We start from the raw sequence: 23,471 nt of genomic DNA, 5'->3' as shown, positions 1-23,471 counted from the left end.
CCTGCACAGCCACGTGGGCTCAGTCACCTGGCCACCTGCCTCAATTCTCATTTCCAGAACCAGATCACTGTACAAGCAAGATACACTGAGATTACCAAAAAAAATCTGTTTGTGCCTCTCGAGATGAGAGCATTCAAGCAAAATCTAACACAAGAAATTTTCCTACGAAGTAATATTGATACCGACATATCACATAGATGTAAGGAAGAAGAGAGCTTAATGTTTGCATTTGTAATTTTTTTGGATATTTAGTACAGATAAATTTGGCTAGGGGCATGCACTTCAAAGAAACAGCTTTGATGTGTGTTTGGTGACACCCATTCTCATTAAAACTTAAAATATTCTCTAGCAGTCTGTTGAGCAATATTGGATTTAAATGCACACTTTCTGGTATTTAGACCCTTACTACTCAAAGTGTGGTCTTTCCTGAAGTGGAAGTTGGTGGAAGTGCAGAATCTCAGGCACCACCCAGACCTACTGAACCAAAATCCACATTTTAACAAGACCCCCAGGGCAGTCCAAATGCATGTTATATTGGAGAAGTCCTGCTTCAGAGCCTCAAGCAGCAGAGTTCAAGAGTATTTGTGCTTGCAGTCACTTTGACAGCAAATTATTGGGTTACATATGCATTTGATAGGTTTCTGCAGATATTTTGGTGATGCGCCTTCTTTCTCTGAACTGTTTATTCCCTCTGCTTGTATGGTTTGTGAAAGAGTTGCTAAAAACCGTTTTGGTACTAAGTTAACTAATTCACACAAACCTCTCTATGACTTTGGCTGACAAACGGGGCTGCCTATTTATTCTAAAGCAAAAAAGGTTACTCTCATGGAGTGAAAAGAACCCTACTTTTTAACTTTGCTTTTTGGTCTCAATCCAGTGAGAATGGTTGTGGCATTAAATTTTAATAAAATCAGCAGAACATTTCTTGATGCCAAAATTCTTAAGACAACAGTGTTTTGGTTTAACCCAAAGATAAAGGTAACCGAAAAACAGAAGTGAATATAATACAGTTTCAAAAGAGGAAAAGAAAATGAATGTGTTCCAAAGATTTAGAACCCAAACTTCAGAATTATAGCCACTGTCCTGAAAATTACTTAAGAGTTTGTTTGAACTTAAAGAAACAAATAGAAATACTTGGTACAAGTCCGTCACAGAGATGTTCTCCCATATCTCAGTCTAGAGACCTGATACCCCATTAGGTCATTGGGATGCTGCCTTTTAGTCTTTCTGTTCTGGAAAGACAATACCTCTTCTACAGCTCCTGGACACCAGAACACCCCCAGGAATTAGAGAGAAAGGCAGCCTTAGAATTAATAAGTGGGCATTTTAAATGGTCTGTGCCCCTTGCTTTCTATCCCCATCTGGTCTCAGCGAGAGGACAGAGACAACCGGTGACAGCAATCAGGACAGAGTTGGATTCAGGCTTGGATGTCAATCCACAAATACTGGCTAAGATAATTTTCTGGACCATGAGACCATTATTCTTCACACACAGAGCAAGTTCTTACTAAAATATTTTGTGGATATCACATTTCAATTCTGCTCATCATACTATGAAACAAAATAAATGGAACCAAATGTTCTTTCCCCAAGCATTTCCCAGAAAGAAGCTTCTTGCTACTTCAACTGGAATGTAATGAAAACTTTCTAACTTTGTATCTTTAAGACAATTAAAAAACAAGGCACCTTAAAAATCCCATATGGTCTTTTCACTATTTGTTTTATATTTTTAGCTGCTTTCTTAGGCCCTAACTTTACCTATATATATATTTATAATTTTTGAAATTAATAGATTTCAAATGTTAGATTTACAGAAAAAAATGAGCAGAAAGTAAAGAGAAATTCTACATACATCCTTCTCCCCACCCCCCGTCTGCTACAACTGACAAACCAATATTTATATTAACTAAAGTTCATATTTTACGTTAGGCTTTCCTTTTTGTTCTGTACATCCTATGAGTTTCAACAAATATCTAATGTTCTGTGTCCATGGACATGTACAGAAATGTGAAAATCAACTCTAAATGAAGCAAAATGTATTTTTACAGCAAAAACAAGTGTTCTTCCAAAAATCCTTATGGGTGCACATGCACCCTCTTCCCTTACCTGTTTTGTAAGTCAAAGCGTGGCTGGCAGTTCAGGGGGCTGTGTTTAAAGACCCAGAGACAGGAAATGTTCCCCGGGGCCGTGAGCAGCACCTGCAGGGAGATGGACGCAGACTCGTCCACGCGGACCGCGGCCGCTCGGTAGACCCCGCCGGCGCCCTCGGGCCCCGCCGCGCAGCCCAGGTCTTCTGGGGATTCTGACGCCTGTGTCACGGACCAAACAACGTGAACTTTACAAGTGCGCACTTAATACGGCATCTCAGCTGGAAGCTTTACCAAATACATACATGTTGACATACTGCACCTGTTGAGAACTTATCGCTGACTGAAAATCCCAATAATTATACTTCTTTAAGAAAAAAAAAGCCCGGCCGTGTGGCTCAGTGGTTGAGCATCGACCCATGCACCAGGAGGTCTCCAGTTCGACCCAGGTTGTGGGCCTGATCCCCAGGCGGCCAATTGATGCTCTCTCTCATCGATGTTTCTCTCTCTCTCTCTCTCCCTCTCCCTTCCTCTCTAAAAATCAATTTTTTAAAAAAGGTAGATAACTTTAGACTGCATTTCCAAAATGTTTTACAGGCTGTTATGGGCTGAACTGTGTCCCCCACCCAAATTCATATGTTGAAGTCCTAACCCCCAGTACCTCCGAAGGTGACCTTATTTTGTGTACAAGTCTTTACAGAGGTACTCTAGTTAAAATGAGGCCATTAGGGAGGTCTCTGACCCAATATGACTTGTGTATGAAAAGGAATTTGGAGAAGACACACGTACAGGGAGAATGCCATGTTAACATGGACATGGTCACCTACGAGCCAGGGAGAGGCCTGGGACAGCTCCTTGCCTCGCAGCCTCAGAAAGAACCAGCCCTGCTGAGATTTTAGAGTCTAGCCTCCAGAACTGTGAAACAATGGATTTCTGTTGTTGACATCACCCAGTCTGTGCTACTTAGCTTCGACAGCTCTAGCAAATTAATATACAGATAATAATCCCCAAATCTGTAATATATAGGTAAATGTTTTTGTGGTTATTAGTAATAGTAAATGGGTATCTGTGTTTAGAGGGGATTTTCTTTTTAATCCTCACCTGAGGATATTTTTTCCGTTTATTTTATTTTATTTTTAGATAGAGTGGGATGGAGGGAGAGAGAGAGAGAGAGAGAGAGAGATCTGAGAGAGACACATCGATTGGCATGACCCAGACTGTGGCCGGGGATCAAACTTACAACCCAGGTATGTGCCCTTAACCAAGAATCGAACCTGCAATCCTTTAGTCTGTGGGCTGACACTCTAACCTCTGAGCCAAACCGGCCAGGGCTGTTAGAGGGAATTTAAAAACCAAAATATTGCCCCGGTCTGTTTGGCTCAGCAGTTAGAGCATTGGTTCTCGGACCAATTAATCATGGGTTTGATTCTGGTCAAGGGTGTGCCTTGGTTGTGGTTTGTCCCGGCCCTGGTTGGGTCATGCAGGAGGCAACCAATCGATGTGTCTCTCTCATGTCGGTTTCTCTCTCTCCTTCTCTCCCCCTTCCCCCATTCTATCTGATGAGAAATAGAAAAAATATCCTCAGGTGAGGATTAAAAAAAATATTTTAAAAATAAAAACCAAAATATTTTCTGGGAAGATATTTCCCACAGGCTCCTTGCCACCCTCACACTCTTTGCCTGCTTCAAAATTGAGATATATTGAGAAGAGGGTGTGGTAGCAAATTCTGCTGCTGGAACCCTCACCTCCTACCCTCTAACATGTAGTGTAGTTAATGCACACACATGTGCACATGCACGCGTGCACACATGCCCACACACACACACACACGCTTCTTTAGGTGAAGATCTGAGTATCTCTTCTGCTACTCATCATAAGTCATATTTCTGATTTTACTTGTTCACTTATACAGTTAGTATCAGGTAAGTTCATTTAATCAATATCTGCAAAGTACTCAACCATCTGCTGGCTACTATGACACCAGAAAGAAAAGACACTCATCTTGTTCTGAAAGAGTTTTGAATCTAGTAATAAGAAGTAAGTAAAACTGAAACAGAATGTGACCCATAAAAATGTGTCAACTACTTTGACAGGTAAATTTAAGTGCTCTGGAAACTCAGAGGAGAGACAGGCAATTTCCAAGCTGGGTGGTGGGCATGTCTCATTGAAGTCCAGCAATGGAGCAGGATCTTAAAAGGTGGGCAGAGAATTGCCCTGGCCAGTTTGGCTCAGCAGTTAGAGCATCGACCTGCGGACCAAAGAGTCCCGGGTTCGGTTCCCGCTAAGGGCACATATCTCGGTTGTGGTTCGTCCCCGACCCCAAGGTCATGAGGGTGGCAACCAGTAGATGTGTCTCTCACATCGATGTTTCTCTCTCTCTCTTCCTCCCTCTTTTCTTCCCATTCTATCTAAAGATAAATGCAAAAATGTCCTTGGGTGAGGATAAAAAAAAAAGATGGGTACAGAATCAAGTTTTATTTTTTATTTAAAAATTTTTTTTTCTTTATTAACTATTAGAGAGAGAGGAAGGGAGAGGGAGAGAGAGATAGAAACATCAATGAGAGAGAACATTGATTGGCCACCTCCAGCATGTCCCCCACTAAGAATCAGGCCCACAACCTGGGCATGTGCCCTGACCAGGAATCAAACTGGTGACCTCTTGGTGCGTGGGTCCGATGCTCAACCACTGAGCCACATGGGCTGGGCTAGAATAAAGTTTTTAAAAACCTGACATACTTGAAAATATTTGCAATACATATTACAAATAAAGGACTAATACCCCTAATGTATAAGTTTTAAAAATTGAGGGACACAGTAGAATAATGGGGAAATGAAACAAATAGACAGTTCATACACAAAAATACATACATATATATATATATATATATATATATATATATATATAGTGGCCCTTGAACATAAAAGAAAATGTTCAACCTTGCTTATAACTAGAGAAGCCTAAATTAAAACAACACTGAAATGTCACTTCTCTTCTATCAGACGGGCACAAATTTTAGAGTATGGTAACACATTTTGTTGGTGAGGCTCTGAGGAAAGAGCTACTTTTTTTTTTTTTTTTCCAGATGAACCAAGCATTTTACTTGATTACAATAAGGAAGCGCTCACCTATTCTCTACTTAAAAAACAACGCTCAGGCCTATACTGGAAACACTGCCTCCATGGTGTCCAGAACATCATTTGCACCCAATCCTGGAGCTGCCGAGCTCTGAAGTCATATCTGTCCTGTGCACTGCAGGAAGCTAAAGGAGACTCCACCCACGTCACTGCATTTCTTGATCCCTTAAGTTTTCCATCATCACCCATCAGGACAATGAGTCCAACTTCGCAGATAAACATTTGAAAAACCGACCTTTGCGCAACAACCCAGTACCCTCCTGGGTTTTAAGAGTGAAGAATGTTACTTGTGCAAGTCGGAATCTGATACTAATTAAATGGTGACAGATTTGCCAATAAATAAGAAAATGCTCGCCCTGGTCGGTTTGGCTCAGTGGTTAGAGCGTCGGCCTGCGGTCCAGAGAGACCCGGGTTCGGTTCCCGCTAAGGGCACGTACCTCGGTTGCAGTTTGTCCCCGGCCCTGTTCGGTCGTGCGGGTGGCAGCCACTCGATGTGTTCCTTTCACGTCGATGTTTCTCTCTCTCTGTTCCTCTCTCTCCCTCCCACTCTACCTGAGCAAAAAATGGAAAAATGTCCTCGGGTGAGGATAAAAAAAAAAAAAAAAAAAGAAAATGCTCTTCCATGGCTAGGAAGGAAGACTGCCACAGCCGGCAGGTCCCAAAGACACATGGAGGGAAAGAGCTACTTTCATACATTACTGGAGGAATGCAAACTGGTACAACCCTTCTCAATCTCAAGGGGAATTTGGCAATACCTACTAAAACTACATGTGTACTCACTGAACTAGCAACCCCACTTCTAGGAATATACCTCCAACAATTAACTACAGTATCATCTGTAATTGGAAACAACCTAAATACTCATACATAGAACAGTAAAATAAACTATGGTATATCCATATAACAAAGTACTATGCAGCTGTAAAGAAGAAAAAGAAAAGTCTCTGTGCACTGACTTAAAGTGATTTCCTGGATATACTGTTAGGTGAAGAAAACTACGTGCAAAAAATATCTACCTTCACCTGACCAGTGTGGCTCAGTGGTTGAATGTCAGACCCATGCACCAAGAGGTCACCAGTTTGATTCCCAGTCAGGGCACATGCCCAGGTTGTGGGCCAAATCCCCAGTGGGAGGACATGCTGGAAGCAGCCAATCGATGTTCTCTCTCATTGATGTTTCTCTCTCTCTCTTTCTCCCTTTCTCTCTCTCTAAATGAGAAAAAAGTATCTACCTTCAAGTATTTATGCTACACTTCATATAAAAAAGAAGGTAATATAAGAAAATACATATGTATCTGTTCATTTGTGCACAAGAAATACAGAAATAGTATTGAAAAGCTAAAGTACAGGAGGTAAGTAGAAAAAGAATAGAGACTTGATGATAGAGATGAGGAGAAAGTGATACCTCTTTGAGTATACCTTTTGAAAAAACTTTTTATTGATTGATTATAGAGAAAGAAAGAGAGAGAGAGAAACATCAATTTGTTGTTCAATTTATTTATGCATTCATCGGTTGTTTCTTGTATGTGCCCTGACCAGGGATCAAACCTGAAACGTTGTTGTATCAGGATGACAGTCTAACCAATTGAGCTACCCTGCCAGGGCTAAGTATACCTCTTTATATTGCTTTGGTTTTTAGGACCATACTCATGTTTCATATACTCAAAAATAAATAATTAAAACCAACTGGGATATGGGACACTAAAATGGAACACAAGCCAAATGAACTTAATGTCTAACAAATAAATAACATAACCATAGTGAAGGGGTGGAAAAGTAAGAACTTTGAGAAATAATACTTTGGATACAATAAGGTTAAAGACAAAAATAATGATAACACAAATACAGTACTCTACTTAGTTCACTTCTTTCTCACTGGGGTGTGGGTTAACAATTCTGAACTACTTAATGCATTTACGAGGATTGACTGCGTCAGTAAATCATTATAGATAATGACAGCCAAGTTTCCTGCTGTCAGAGAGAGAAATACTAGTAAAGAAAGACAAAAAGCTAGAATGAATCCTTTGGTGTCGAATTAAAATCAGAGTTGTCATCTTGAACTTAGGGTGGTAGACCGATGACAGACAGATAGATGTACGACGTAAAGATGATAGAGAGCAACACAGTGCGTGGTGGGTTAGTACACATGCATACACTTCCTAGCTCTGCCTGCCGAGAGGGCCTACAGGCAATGGCATCCCAGTAGCAATGAGCATACCCAGCTCTCAGATCTTGGTTTCTAAATCACGTTCTCCAAGAAGTCAGTGTTCTTTGGAATAGGGATTAGTTCCAGGGCTGAGGCAAGAAAAACACAAGATGAGCCTGAACTATGTTGTTGTGCCCAAAAGTAAGTGCTTGAAAAAAGATGGGGACCTGTTGAAGGGACACAGGAGTCAACCTGAAGTAGCTCCCAATGGCCAATGCTGGAACCATTTGTACAACAAAATAAAAATGATAGTTTGGGGTTAGAACCCACAGAATAAAATAAATATCTGTGAGTCTATACTAATATATATATAAATAATTGAATAAATAAATAAAATAGCCCTGGCTGGTTTGGCTCAGTGGTTAGAGCAATGGCCCTTGGACCAAAGGGTCTCGGGTTCGATTCCCCAGGCAAGTGCACATGCCTGGGTTGCGAGTTCGTCCCCGGCCCTGGTTGGGGTTGCGTGGGAGGCACTCAATCAATGTGTCTCTCTCACACCAATGTTTCTCCCTCTCTCTCCCTCCCTCCCTTCCACTCTATCTAAAAAAATCAACAGAAAAATATACTCGGGTGAGAATTAATAATAAATAAATAAATAAAACAGAGAGAAGGGATAGCTCTTCCTCACAGAAGAATGCCAATGAATACATGTAGAGGGAATGAGGGAAAAGGAAAAATCACCATCAGGCAAACATCACATTAATAATTGTAGACCAAGTCCACTAATGGAAGCTAAAATCAGCAGGTGATAGAGGACAGAAAGAATATTTGCATCTCCTCCAAAATATTTGTTAATTACTAAGGAAAAGTAATAAGTTTGCAGTGGAGAAACCTAGCACACAGCAACTTAATCTTCAAACAGAAATGAAAAATGATGGATATATTAAGATTTTAAACAACAGTTAAGTGGATTGCAGGAATAGTAAAATCATCTTATTTGGGGTCCAGGATATACTGGTAATATAGTGAAGGTAGAAGCTTATTTATTTATTTATTTATTTAGTTATTTTGGTACATACCCCTAATGGGAGCTGAACCCGGGACTCTCTGGTCCGCAGGCCATCGCTCCAACCGCTGAGCCAAACCAGCCAGGGTGAAGCTTATTTATTAGGGCTTCATGGATACGTTGTATCTACTAAAGAGTGCTTGGTTATTCAAAATACCCCTGGACTATAAAATTTCCAGAAAGATATCTCATCTGAGAACTGTGAACTGTGGAAGAAATGAAAATCTTGTTCTTTTTCAAAACCTTTTTTTAAAAAAGCCACAGACATCCTAACAATCCACTTCCACTGAAGTGGGAAAAGGCAGCTTCAAGGAGATGAGCGTGCTCACCTTTGCCACAGTTAGAATTCCTACAGTTGTTTATTTCATGCTATTTAAGAACTGCTGGGTCTTAACATAATCCTGAATATGGATTAAGAATATAATTTATACTTCATGAAAAAATAATGCAGGACTTAATACTAGAAACCAAGACTAATCATCAATTTTTAAAAAAAATTTTTTTTTCTTTATTGATATTAGAGAGAGAGAGAGAAAGGGAGAGGGAGAGAGAGGTAGAAACATCAGTGAGAGAGAACATCGATTGGCTACCTCCTGCATGCCCCCCACTGGGGATGGGGCCCACAACCTGGGCATGTGCCCTGACCAGGAATTGAACCAGCTACCTCTTGGTGCATGGGTCGATGCTCAACCACTGAACCATACCAGCTGGGCTAATCATCAATTTTTTTATGATTGTGTTTTATAAGAAAATAATTAAATGTATGCAATTATTTTCTTATGTTGAAAAGACACTAAGCCCTGGCTGGGTAGCTTAGCTGGTTAGAGCATTGTCCCAATATGCCAAGGTTTCAGGTTCAATCCCTGGTCAGGGCATAGAGAAGAATCAATCAATGAATGCATAAATAAGTGGAACTACAAATCAACGTTTCTCTCTCTCTCTCTCTCAAATCAATGTAAAAAATGAAAAAAAAAATACACTAAAAGTTTCAAACATTATAGAAATAGTATTCATTTCTTTTGTCTGCACTGAAATACTATGTATGCAAATACTATTAATAAGTCAATGTGCTGTAACACCATAATGATTAACAAATTCAAACCAACCATGCTTATGGTATAAAAAAATTCATGCATTTGCCCTGGCCAGTTTGGCTCAGGGGTTAGAGTGTTGGCCCACGGACTAAAGAGTTGCGGGTTCAATTCCAGTCAAGGGCACGTACCTCGGTTTCGGGAGGCAACCAGCCAATGTGTCTCTCTCACACTGATGTTCCCCCCACCTCCACTCTATCTGAAAATAAATGGAAAAATATCTTCAGGTGAGGATTAAAAAAAAAAATCATGAATTAAATTGGTATTTTCATTCATGTAGAATGTTGTTGATTTTAAGATTTGAGACTATTTCTAATATTTCTGATTTAGGGGGGTCACTTAGGATATCATGTCATGTGTTTATGTGTTATATCAATGCAAAAGAAAATAGTGGCTATATATCTGTATCCATCCCTAACTGAAAATGTCCATGGAATTGGCTAATTTAGGTTTGCTTTTCAATGTACATAGACTTCTAACATTCTCAGCTCTCTATCATTTAAGCTTCTTTTATTTACATAAATACCTAGGTTATGTTAGATGGATAGCGAGAAGGGGAAGAGTAATGAAAATCAAGGTTGGAACCTGAAGGAGCCAGAGCCAGATTATGGAGCAATTTGCATGTCAGGTCACAGAAGGTCTCAAGGCAGGCAGCCAGGTTGGAGCTGGGCTTCAGGGAGAATGGTCTGATAGCCCACCTGAGATGAGCTGCAGAAGGAAGAAGCCACAGAGGATATTATTGTGATTATGACAGAGTTAATGAGGGCTTGAATCAGGGAAATGACAGTGAGACTAGAGAATCGAAGGTGATTATATGAGAATTAGTAAAGAAAGGAAACTGATGAGACTTGGTAACTCAGTGAATGTAAAGGCAGAGGAGGGTAAGTTCTCCCAAATGATGCTGACCTTTCAAGCCTGGGGACAAGAGAAAGCCATAAACAGCAATCAGTCAATACAAGAATGGGAGCAGGTTTGAGGAAATAGAAGTGGAAAGAATTATGGAGACGAATGTTAACGAGAAAATGGAAATTTTCTCCATCTATATCCAGAGGTAGCTAGAAAGTGGGGACTCAGGCTTGAGACAGAAGTCTGGATTCTCTTTAAGGAGAAAGGGAAATTCCTGCTACTTGTTCATGCTGAGGATCAGTGTCCTTCCTGAAACCAAGCCCAAAGAGAGCATGGCTCTTGAGGGAATGGAGTGCCAGGTAGCAATACGTATAGACGCTTATATGCACCAGATATGAATACACAATATACTTAAATCCATAAAAAGGAAGATCCATATAACCATGGTAGGTTTCAATAGTTTCCAGAGAAAAAAGCTAAACTTATACTATTAATATTACTTTACCGTGGGATACGATGAAGATATCCCCACTGATGAATCGTTGTTCTTATGATTGATTAAAACACACTTGATCACAGGCACATCTTGATTTGTAATAGTCTCAAATATCATTGCTGAAAAAACAACTGTAAAACAAAATAAAAACAATAACGTTGATACATGCACACCTTAAAAAGAAAAGCAGGTATTCATCTTGCAACAAAACAACAAAGCAAAAAGTAATCAAGAAAAAGTGGCTAGCAGGAAAGTATACAGGAAATATAACTTCATAAAGGGCCAGTCCCACTTTAAATCAGGAGCAGCGGTACTTGGAGCACTGGTGTTCAATAGAACATTCTGCAGTGATGGACATAGCCACCTGTGCTGTTCCATATGGTAGTCATTAGCTATATGTGCCTCTTAAGCACCTGAAATGAGGTTAGTGCAACTGCAGAGCTGATTATTTGTATACAGGCCATTTCTTCTTCTTAATGGATGGTTGTAGAATCTTTTCTTTGTGCACTAAAACTTTCAAAAGTATGTGCTTTTTTTGAGAGTCTACTTTCATCCATGGTGTTAGATACTCAGTGGGTCTTTTTTTTTTTTTTTTACTATTTTTTATTTTTCAATTCTAGCTGACATACAATATTATATCAGTTTTAGGTATACACCCTAACGATTAGACATTATAAAACTTAAGTGATCATCCTAAAAAATCTCATATCCATTTGACACCAAGCATAGTTATTAGAATATTATTTACTATATTCCCTATGCTGTACTTTCCACCCTTATGACTACATATTAACTTAATTTGTACTTCGAAATCCCTTCACCCTTTTCACCCATCCTCAACCCCCGCCAAACTACCTACCATCAAAATGTTCTCTATATCTATGAGTCTGTTTCTAATCTGCTTGTTTGTTTTGATTTTTAAATTCAATTACTGATAGATATGTATTTATTGCCATTTTGCTGTTCACATTTTTTATCTTTTTTTTCTTCTTCTTCTTAAAGAAGACCCTTTAACATTTCATGTAATACTAGTTTGGTGGTGATGAACAATTTTAGCTTTTTCTTGTCTGGGAAGCTCTTTATTTGATCTTCAATTCTAAGTGACAGCTTTGCTGGATAGAGTAATCTTGGCTGTAGGTCCTTGCTTTTCATCACTTTGAATATTTCTTGCCACTCCCTTCTGGCCTGCAAAGTTTCTTTTGAGAAATCAGCTGAGAGTCTTATGGTGCTCCCTTGTAGGTAATGAACTGCTTTTAAGATTCTCTCTCGCTCTTTAACCTTTGGCATTTTAATTATGATGTGTATTGGTGTGGGCCTTTTGGGGTTCATCTTGTTTTGGACTCTCTGGGCTTCCAGGACTTATATGTCTATTTCTTTTACTAAATAAGGGAAGTTTTCTGTCATTATTTTTTCAAATAGGTTTTCAATTTTTTGCTCCCTTCCTTCTCCTTCCGGGACTCAGTGGGTCTTTTCAATCTAGAAACTCATAGTCTTCTCTTTGGAGAAGTATTCTTGAATTATTTCTTTGATTCTTTCTCTCTCTTTCACTTTCTTTCTCCTATTAATGGGATGTTTGTCCCAAGTGAGTGATAATCTTTGATAGTTTGCTCATATCTAATATAAGAATGAAGCACAAAATGATCACGGAAGCTCCATGCACATGGTTTGACCTGCCGCCTAATCTTCTCTGTATGGTTATGTGTAGGTTTTCTCATGGGCTGGTCAGATTCCCCAAAGAAGCCTCTTCTCTCTCTTGCCTGCTGCCCATATTGTGGGAGCTGGAGCTGTGCCCATATCAGGGGTCCTGCAGTGAAAATTGGGTTGCTTCTCAACTCTCTCAACCCCACCTTACGATTCCGCTTTCTTCATGTGCTTTAAAGCTCTCAAAATTTTATTTTCTCCTTCCCCATTATCTTTGTCCTTATATTTTGTCTTAAAATTTTTTGTTTACTGTCATTTGAGTGTACTATTTGTAGACAAGAGGTAAATGTACGTGTTCAGCCAGCTGCGTACCTTGTAATCTGCTTTAAAATCTCAGTATTGCAGCTATGGGACCTACATATTAAAACACATTCACTGGTTTGTTTTAATCTGTCTCTATCATTTTATTATTTGTTAAAGAAGCCAATACTAGTGCGACTAGAAGTGAAAATCCACTCTAAATCCTTACAGCCTAACAAATAAACCATTTTCATTTCTCTGGAACCTTCCCCAACTGTATATATAGTTTTTGATTAGTTGTATTGATAGAGTAGAAATCATTTTATATTCTGATTTGAACACAATATAAGCATTTTTTATGATGCCACATATAATTGATTTGCATTCCTTTAGTGAACATAAAACGACCCAGTCATTCCCTTGCTTATTATACAATTGACAACTTTCCCCTGCCCTTTAACATACTTCACTAAGCCTTTCACTTTAAAAATGTTATTTTCTTAGGATAAATCTCCAGAAGAGGAATTAGTGGATCAAAGGATAGAAATATATTTATATGGTTCTTGATATGCATTGCCATCTGTTTTCCAAAGGTGCTATATCATTTTATGTTGCCACATGGAAGGTGAGAAAGTAATAATTTTACTATAACCACATTAGCATTAGTCATTAGTCATCATGTACTTTTTATTTCCTTTAAGGTAGTTTCCAGTATTCTAAAGGACAGTAAATCAGCACAGCTGCAAGAGCAAGGGGAGAAAGAAAGAAGGAGGAGGAGAAGAAAAATAAGACTAAAGGGAGTTTAAGATACTTTCCTACCTTATTCCCAAATATATTTTCTCCCTACAGTTTTAAAGAAGTTTTATTCAGTATAACTGGCATACAATGAATTGAACATATTTAAAGTGTATAATTTGATAAGTTTGACATAAACACACACATGCACATATATCTATAAAACCATTACCACAGTCAAAATAATGAACTTATCCATCATCACCCAGAAGGTTTCCACATGCCTCTTTGTAATCCCTCTCTCCTGCCCACCCTACTCACCCATGCCCAAACAACCTCCCATCTCCTTTCTGTCACTACAGATTAGTTTCAATTTTCTAGAATTTCATATAAATAGAATCATATAGTATGAGCTCCTTTTCGTAGGGGGAGGCTCTGGCTTCTTTCACTCACTCTGTTTGTTTGTTTGTTTGTTTGTTTGTTTGTTTAGCTTGGTCCATATTGCAGTATCAGTAGTTCATTCCTTTCAATTGCTGAGTAATAGTCTATTATTATACAAATATAATACAATATTTTAATTCATTCATGGATAGAATTTGAATTGTTTCTATTTTGGGGCTTTTACAAATAAAGCCACTGTGACCATTTGTATAAAAATCTTGGTATGGACATATACTTTCATTTTTCTTGAGTAAATACTAAGGAGTAGAATACTTAACTCATATGCAAGGTAATTTTCTAAGAAAGTACCAAACTGTTCTTCAAAGGGGTTGTATGATTTTCTATTTCTATTGGCAGCTTCTGGGAATTCCAGTGATGCCACATACTCACCAACATTTGGTATGATGATAATTTTTAATTTTTAGCTATTCTAATAGGTAGATTATATCTCAGTGTGGTTCTAATTTGCATTTTTCAACTAACGATGTTAAGCATCCTTTCAGATGCTCACATGACATCTTACATATGCTTTGGTGGTGTGTTTTTTCACATCTTTTGCCCAAACCAAGTCCTTTTAAATTGAGTTGTTTATTTTCTTATTACTGAGTCTGAGAGTCCCCTTCCCAGTTTTATTGAGATATTATCAACATGTAACATTGTATAAAGTTAAGGTATGTAAAACATAATGACTTGATAGCTGTATATTTGCAACATGGTTACACAGTAAGTTTAATTAACATCCATCACCTCACAGTTACAATTTTTTCTTGTGATGAGAACTTATAAGAGCTACTCTTAGCAATTTTCAAATATATAATAAAGCATTCATAATTATAGTCACCATGTTGTACATTACATTGTGAATTTTACCTGATGGCAGACATTTTTATATTCTGTTAAATATTCTTGAACTTTTTTTCTGAGGTTCAGTTAAGTTCATTGTAAACACTTTGTTTCTCACTTTTAAGCTTGGTTAGGTGGGACCAGTGTTTAGTCTAGAGCTAATTTTTTTCCGCTAGTGGGCTTTATCAAAGTTAATAATTTATGCTCTTCAAAAAACAGTTTAAAAATTGAAAAGACAAGCCACAGATTGGAAGAAAATATTTTCAAAATACATATCTGATAAAGGTCTTGCCTGAAGAATATACAAAGAACAACTAAAACCTACTAATAAAAAAACAAACAACCTTGTTTTACTTAATTATTTTTTTATCATCACCCGAGGACATTTTTGCATTTATCTTCAGATAGAGCAGGGGGAGAGAGGGAGGGAGAGAGAGAGAGAAACATTGACATGAGAGACACATCAACTGGTTGCCACGGACACAACACCAGTGGGGCCAGAACAAACTGCAACTGAGGCAAGTGCCCTTAGCGGAACCGAACCGGGACTCTGTTCCGCAGGCCAATGCTCTAAATCACTGAGCCAAAATGGCCAGGGTTTATTATTATTATTATTATTATTATTATTATTTTAATGAGCAAAAGATTTTAGGAGGCACTTCACCAAACAACATATAGGATGGCAATTAAGCAAGCACACAAAAAGATGGTCAAGCCCTGGCCGGTTTGGGTCAGTGGTTAGAGCGTCAGCCGGCAGACCAGAGAGACCCAGGTTCGGTTCCCGCTAAGGGCACGTACCTCAGTTACAGTTTGTCCCCGGGCCTGGTTGGTTGTGCGGGTGGCAGCCACTCGATGTGTCCCTTTCACGTCGATGTCTCTCTCTCTCTCTCTCTCTCTCTCTCTCTCTCTTCCTCTCTCTCCCTCCTACTCTGTCTGAACAAAAAATGGAAAAACGTCCTTGGATGAGGATAAAAAAAAAAAAAAATTAAAAGAAAAAAGATGGTCAACATCATTAGTCATTAGGAAAATGCAAATTAAAACCACATATTATGACCCCCTTTTAGAATGGTTAAAAAACAAAATCAGCCCAGCCCATGTGGCTCAGTGGATTGAGGTCATCCCATGCACCAAGAGGTAGAGGGTTCAATTTCCGGTCAGGGCACATGTCCAGGTTGTAGGCTCGACGCCCCAGTAGGGAGCGTGCAGGAGGCGGCGGATGGATGTTTCTATCTCTCTCCCTCTCCAGTCCTCTCTCTAAAAAAAAGAAATCAATAAAAACATTTTAAAAAACCAGCCCTGGCCGGGTAACTCAGTTGATTAGAGCATTATCCCAATATGTCAAGGTTGTGGGTCCAATCCCAGGTCAGTGCACATACAAGAATCAACCGATACAACGCTAGGGGAATGGGCGTGGGGGGTGGGGGGGAAGGAGAAACATCTGTAACAAAAATAAATTAATAAAAATTGGAGAGAAAAAAGTATCAATGGATGAATGCATAAATAAGTGGAACAACAAGTCTCTCTTCCCCTTCCTCTCTCTGTCAAATCAATAAATAAATTTAAAAACACAAAAACAAAACCTGACCACACTAAGTGATGACATTGATGCCAAGCAACAGCAACTCAGACATTGTGGGGATGAAAAATGGTACAATCACTTTGAAAAACTGGCCGTTCCTCATACAGTTGAACATTCACTTAGCATCCAGTCCAACAATACAATACCATTCCTGGATATTTACCCGAGAGAAATTAAAGCCCGTGCTTGCACCAAAACCAAGATGCAAATATGTACAGCTATCTTACTCATAACTGCCAGAAACCAGATGCAAACAAACGAACATCAGCAGGTTGATGGATAAACATCCACACAATGGAATACTGCTCAGCAATAGAAAGGAAAAACATATTGATATACATAAAATATACTGATATACATAACAACATGGATAAATCTCAAATAACTCTGCTATGTAAAAAAACAAAAACAAACATACTCAAAAGGCCTATTGTAAAATTTCATGTATTCTGGAAAAAGAAAAGGGATAGGGACTGGCTGTCAGGAGTTGGGGGTGAGCATTGGGGTTGACTAGAAAAGGGCATAGAGAAGTTTCGGGGAGAAAGGAAATGTCCTGTATCTTGCTAGTGGTGGTAGGTATGTGACTGCATATGTTAGTTAAACAAATACAATCATACACCAAGAAGGGTGAGACTTGCTACATGAAGACTGTACCTCAATAAACCTGCCTTTTAAAAAAGCCAAAGGAAGAATTTGCCACCATCGACAGTAAGATTCTTTCTGAGAATGCATTCCCAAGCCTAGAGGCACTTCCCAGAGTCTGTTCTAAACCCATCCTGAACAAGGAGGATGAGAGCGGAACTGGGGAAAGACTAAGTCCTCTACTATGAAGGGGCCGTACTGGGGTGGGGGAGGGGGAGGGGGAGGGGGAAAAAACTATTTGGCACGAATTTAAAATAAAATTTCAGGTAAAAGTAAAATCTACTCCACCAAAAAGAGTGAGAGATTTCGACATTACAAAACAAATCACAGAAAGTCAGGGCACCGCATTTACAGATCCTCCCTCCCAGCCACATCTGTGAGGCAAAGATAACTGGGTACGACGGGAAGACCTTCGTCGCAAGTCCCTCTCCTGGGGGTTATCTGTTTTGATAACTTCCCGTTTCAGCAAGTCCTTTCACCTCCTTGGGGCCCCTTTCGGTAAGAGAGCAGCAGACTGGGGAGGTACATTTGGTCTGTCCCGGTTCTTGGCCCCGAGCTCCTGAAGCCCTGGGAATTTCCGAGTGTTAGGGATGTCTTTTGTTATTCATAAGAGGCCCCTTTCAGCACAATGGAGTTCATGCTAATGAGGTAGCTTAGGGTGGGGCCCCTAGACAGCCTTAAGATGGGGCTGGTCACCAGAAAGACAGAGATCAGAAAGTGAGAGCTTTCAGCCCAACCACTGACCACAGGAAAGGAGCAGGGGCTACAGATTCTTAAGCGGAACATGTGATGTGTTTCTGGGCTGGGGAACACGTGGAGGTGCTAGACGCCAGGCCACCAGAGCGTGTGGAGGGCCCACACCCCTTCCCACATACCTAGGCCCCTGCTTCTCTTCCATCTGGCCCTTCCTGAGTTATATCCATTTACCATAAACCACTAATCTAGTAAATAAAATGTTTCTCTGAGTTCTGTGAGCTTCTCTAGCAAATTAATCAAATCCCAGGAGTGGGTTAATGGAACCTCTGGTTACAGCCTGTTGTCCCGGCCAAGGTGACACTTGGACTTGCAATCGACAACCGAAGTGGAGGGGGTCCCTGAACCGTTAGCCTGTTGGATCTGACACTATCTCCAGTAAGATAGTGTCTGAGTAGAGTTGAATCATAGGATATTCAGCTGGTGTTGCAAATTCCACATATACTGGTGGTCAGAGTGTCAGAGTGTTTGTTCAGTGTCAGTAGTGACATGTGTAGAGAGTAGACACATGACTGTTTTGCCTTGGAACTGGGTAGCCCTAAGGTCTCATCCTCTTCATGTATCCTCTGTATATTCTCATGGTTTTAACTACTGTCCACTTGCTCTTGAGTTTCTCATTCATACCTGCTGTGTGTTTAGTTTTATATCTGAGTGGCCTCCAGGAACCTTACACTTGGATTAAACTTGCCTTTTTCCTTCTTAAACCTCCTCCCTCCTCATCTTCTCTTCCTCTCAGTTAGCGGCAACACATCCACTGTCACCAAAGCCAGAAACACAGAAATCATTTTGACTCCTCCCTCTCGCTCACTTTTCATCATCCGTGCAGTGGCCCGGCCTTGGCATTTTAGCTCTTCATGGTTCCCACTTCTACAAGCAGTCCCACCTTGCTGTCACCATGGCCCTAATTCAGCCCTCGTTGTCTCTGGCCTGGACTACTGCCAACAACTTCCCAGCTGTCTTTTTGCCATGGTCATGTCTGCCTGACATCCTCCCATCAAAGAGTGTCACTCCTCCGCTCAAAACCGCACAACCAACAGCCCTGGACCTTACCCTTTCTTGAGTTACAGAGCCCTTTGAAAATCTGATGAAAGCAATTAACCCTCTTCCCCCCCCCCCCAAAAAAAATAACATGGCACGTGCATGCACACACACACACACACACACACACACACACACACACCCAGAGAGATACAATGAGCCCCTGCATTCCATCCAGAGACTGTAGATCTACCTGATAAAGTCCAAGTCCCTCAATACATCACTATGACATTCTATACACATGACACACTCTGGCAACTCGGAATTCTTTAAAAAGCTAACAATCTTCAGATGATTTTCTGAGTTACGACTTTGTAAATGATAGTTACTCTATTCCTAGAGACCTTATACTCATGCCCCAGCAACCCAGGAGGGAATTACTGTCTTCCATCTGCTCCATGTTTCCTTCTTACCTCTGCATCTTTTTCTTTGCTGTCCTATTTGGCTGGAATGTCCTTCTCCTTCCTTTCCCCTGTTAACTCTTTCTTACCTTTCTAGCGCTGGCTCTGGCATTACCATCTCCTCTTGGGAGCCTTGCCTTATTTTCCTACTTTGGAATAGAAGCTCTAGGCTCTGTGCATACATTTAACATTGCCATTTTCCTTTTGTATGCCTGACCCTTTCCCGTCAACATCCCCATTAAACTGTGAGTTCTTGGAGGGAAGGAACCAGTCTCATGGGGCACTTGACACAAGTCCTGGGCAAGGTCGGTGCTCAAAAAGTGTCTAAGAAGGGAAGGAGGAAAATCCTGTGATTCCTAATGATTTCTCCAGACTTTGTACATTTCTCTTTCTGCAAAACACTTGCCTGATGAGGAACACAGCTGCACCTTATAGGTATTATCTGATGAAGGACTAAAATACAGCTTATCTCCTTTTTACAAATGAGGAACCTGGGTGCAGAGAAATCCCCTGCCAGAGGAAGGGACATGTTTCCCATGTGTTAGTCCTACCTGCATCCCTCCAAAAACAGTCCTTCGCATTAGGAAAATCTCAACTCAGACGGCAAGGCATGTGAAAACGAAATTTAGTAGATACCTTATAACCAAAATACAATCTTCTAAAGAAATAATAACAATATCCTATTGTAGTGGAGACTGTAAATAATTGTATGAAGGATTCTTGGCTACCAATTGACTTATAATGACAGCAGTGAAAAAAAAAGATTTTTTTTTACTGTTTAACCTAAAAAAAAAATAACAATAGTTCCTCTTTTAGGGTCTTATGCAATTCCTCTAGCCACAAAAGAACACTGTGTGTGTGTACTTTATATTATTTTTAAATTTCCTCCACATGTGTTGGTACCCATAGAAAAGAATTGCATGATTCAGATTAACGACCATCAGCAAGTGCAACCAAAGTTTTCATCCCTGGAGGACCACTAATGATATAGCTTTAGAAGGTATCAACCAAAGGTAATGAAATTACCTACGTGTAAAACTTACAGACACCAAAAAGACAGAGAGACCTTCGGCCACACACTGTGGCTATCTAACGAAGAAGTGGTGAAAGCTTCTTGGGAAGTCAGGGTAATAATCAAGATCACAAAGTCACCTGATGAAAAGGAAAAGCTCTACTCACACAAACCACCTACTGTGGGAGTCACAAGAGCCTGCTATTTCAGAGTGAGTGAAAGCTACAGCATAGAGGCCGAGCAAATGATAAAGCAGGCGCAGCTCATTTTAAGCTCCTCTATTTCTCCTCTCCAATTTCTTACTCCTCTTACTCCTATTTTTTGCCCAGTCCCTTTCAACATCAAGAAAAATGATAAAATATAATACTTTTAGATTATTTGCTTTTTTGTCAAATCAGAATCTTGACCCAAAGGTTAAGGCAATATCTGTTGGGTATTTGAGGAGTCAGCAAGTTTGGAATCTTCAACACTGATTGTAAGGGCTTTGTTGCATGCTTTCTTTCCTTCTTTTTTTTTTTTTTTAATTAATCATACAAATAATATGTAAATTCATTATTTTTTAAAGGAATTTTACAGATGTGTTTAATATTTTTTATTGACTTTTTAAAAATGTTTATTGAATTTTTTAGAAAGAGAGGAAGGGAGAAACATCGATGTGAAGGAGACATGTTGATCTTAACTGACTTTTGTAGAGAGAGAAAGAGAGAAACATCGATTATTGTTCCACTTATTCATGCATTCATTGGTTGATTCTTGTATGTGCCCTGACCAGGGATCAAGTCAGAAACCATGGCATGTGTGGATGGCACTCTAACCAGCTGAGCTGCCTGGCCAGGGCTGTCACATGCTTTCGGAGTTTCATTAGAGAATGATGAGATAAGAGGAACAAGAAGAAATGTGCTGAAAGTGATATGGCTGAGCCATCCTATGGGCTTCTCAAGTGAGCAGACATGCCCCTGGGATTAAATTGTAGTCAACAAATGTGTTCCAAGAACCATTTAGAAACATCTTCCCCAAACCTAAAAGACGGTCACACTTAACTCTGGAAGAGTCCATTCGTCTCATTAGAAGTGGAAGAGCGGTTTCTGCCCCACAACCATCAAGTTGGTCTCCACTGAAACAGGATATGTTATGTGTAGTTTTAGGGGACAAAAACCTGGATTCCTAGTCTGACCTTATTGAAGCTTCCTTCACTGAAGCATATTTTCATCTATGGATGCTGAGTGATCCCAAGAACTGCGTTGGAAGGTTGAACTAACTGAAAGCAAGCTTCGGGCTCACACTTTTCCTAGGAAAGGCAATGCCCACGCCTTTACTTAACTAGAATGGAATCATTATTTCTATTAAGTTCCCCCATCCTCCTCCTTCCATCTCTGAACCCCTTGTGCCTAGCACAGGAATAGGTATTCAATAAAAACTTGTCAAAGAAAACATTTCTTTCTCATGCATGCTTCCTCCTTATCTGAAATCTTATCTGAAGTCTTCCCTTGAATATAAGGAAGTGGTCCTCCTGCACACTTAATATCGCAGTACCTGGCTGCTTTTCAGTTGAACAGGAGAATTCAAGAACACCAACAAAAATCTTTACTGATACCTAATAGCTACTGAAAGTGTCTTAAAAATTAGAGCCCTTCTCTAATGGAAAGCAAGTAGTTCACAATTAAACTAAAGAGGATCGCCCAGCTGATGTGGCTCGGTGGTTGAGCGTTGACCCAGCACAAAGAGGTCGCTGGTTCAATCCCTGATCAGGGGACATGCCCAGGTTGTGAGGCCCAATCCCCAGTGGGGGACATAAAGAAGGCAGCCAATCAATGTTATCTCTCCTCGATGTTTCTATCTCTCTCTCCCTTCCTCTCTGTCTAAAATCAATAAAGAAATAAAAATTAAACCGAAGAGGATCACTTTCCCTACAGATGTGACGTACCTAAGGAGAAATGAACAGCCATCTAAACTCATATGAGGGTGGCCCTGGCCAGTTTGGCTCAGCGGTTAGAGCGTCGGCCTGCGGTCCGGAGAGACCCGGGTTCGGTTCCCGCTAAGGGCACGTACTTCGGTTGCAGTTTGTCCCCGGCCCTGGTTGGTCATGCGGGTGGCAGCCACTCGATGTGTCCTTTCACGTCGATGTTTCTCTCTCTCTCTCCCTTCCTCTCTCTCCCTCCCACTCTATCTGTATAAAAAATGGAAAAATATCCTCAGGTGAGGATAAAAAATATATATATATATTAAACTTGTATGAGGGTGACAATTCAAACCAAACTTTTAGAATTGAAGAGACCTCAATATCAGATCACCAGTTCTGGTGTCTTATCCAATCCAAACCAATCTTTGCCTAACATCTCTTTCCTCTAACTCCTCCTAAATCAAACCTCCCTCAGGCTAGCAGTTCACAAGAAGGCAAATAAAGGTAAGCAACAAGGACAAAGGATGGCAACTAAAACGTGTAATTCAAGGCACTGAATATGACTTTTCTCACACCAGTGAAAGAAATTATATTGTAGTTATTGAAATATTGAATTTCTCCCCGTTATCCAGTATCAAACCACAATACAGTTAAGTCATGGTGAGTATGGTTCCATTCTTTTTTAAAATTTTTTCTTCTTTATAAATTTTAGAGAGAGAGGAAGGGACAGGGAGAGAGATAGAAGCATCAATGAAAGAGAACCTCGATTGGCTGCCTCCTGCATTCTCCACAACCTCGGTATATGCCCTGACCAGGAATCGAACCAGCGTCCTCTTGATGCATGGATCGATGCTCAACCACTGAGCCACACTGTTTGAGATATGGTTCTATTCTTTACAGTCTACTTAAAAAAAGTCATCATTATTCATAAAATGTACAGTTTACAATATAATGGAAATGGGGATTGCATATTATAATTCAAGGAATTTAAAGTTTTAAATATTTTAAAGCCCTCATTTTTAAGCTTCTCACTTTGTGCTTGTTTATTAAAGAAAATCTGTAATACTGAGTGCTGGCAAAGATGTGAGGAACTGAAACTCCCATAGGCTGCTAGTAGGAATGTAAATTGGTATGACCACTATGGAAAACTGTTGGACAGTATCTATACCTTCCCCTATAATGCAGAAATTATACTCATGGGTATCATCCTAGGAGAAATGAGTGTTGTGTACACCAAAAACGTAAAAAATGTTCACAGCAGTATTATTCATATTACACAAAATTGAAGAAAACCTACATGTTCTTCAACAATAGAACAAA

General features: G+C 39.9%; 1 protein-coding gene and 2 non-coding genes across 4 annotated transcripts in view; all 3 read right to left on the bottom strand.

Moving 5' to 3' along the window:
- Positions 1–23,471, bottom strand: part of FLT3 (fms related receptor tyrosine kinase 3) — a 67,438-nt gene that overhangs the window by 42,252 nt on the left and 1,715 nt on the right. The window contains exons 2-3 of one of the 2 annotated variants that reach the window (XM_036253097.1): positions 10,876–10,997; positions 2,107–2,309 (exon numbers count right to left, since the gene is read on the bottom strand). In XM_036253097.1, coding sequence (XP_036108990.1) covers positions 2,107–2,309; positions 10,876–10,997 — 325 coding nt within the window. Of the gene's footprint in view, positions 1–2,106; positions 2,310–10,875; positions 10,998–23,471 lie in introns of those variants that run through there. The other variant, XM_036253098.1, reaches the window with a different exon arrangement.
- On the bottom strand, positions 5,501–5,635 carry LOC118624858. The gene has a single exon (XR_004958522.1). It is a non-coding gene; the product is annotated as a small nucleolar RNA SNORA24 (small nucleolar RNA).
- Positions 5,792–5,896, bottom strand: LOC118624859. Its single transcript, XR_004958523.1, has one exon. It is a non-coding gene; the product is annotated as a small nucleolar RNA SNORA24 (small nucleolar RNA).

Source organism: Molossus molossus, unplaced genomic scaffold (assembly GCF_014108415.1).
Source record: "Molossus molossus isolate mMolMol1 unplaced genomic scaffold, mMolMol1.p scaffold_m16_p_10, whole genome shotgun sequence".
In the NCBI taxonomy this organism is placed as follows: Eukaryota; Metazoa; Chordata; class Mammalia; order Chiroptera; family Molossidae; genus Molossus; species Molossus molossus.
This window is presented reverse-complemented; position numbering and strand designations above follow the sequence as displayed.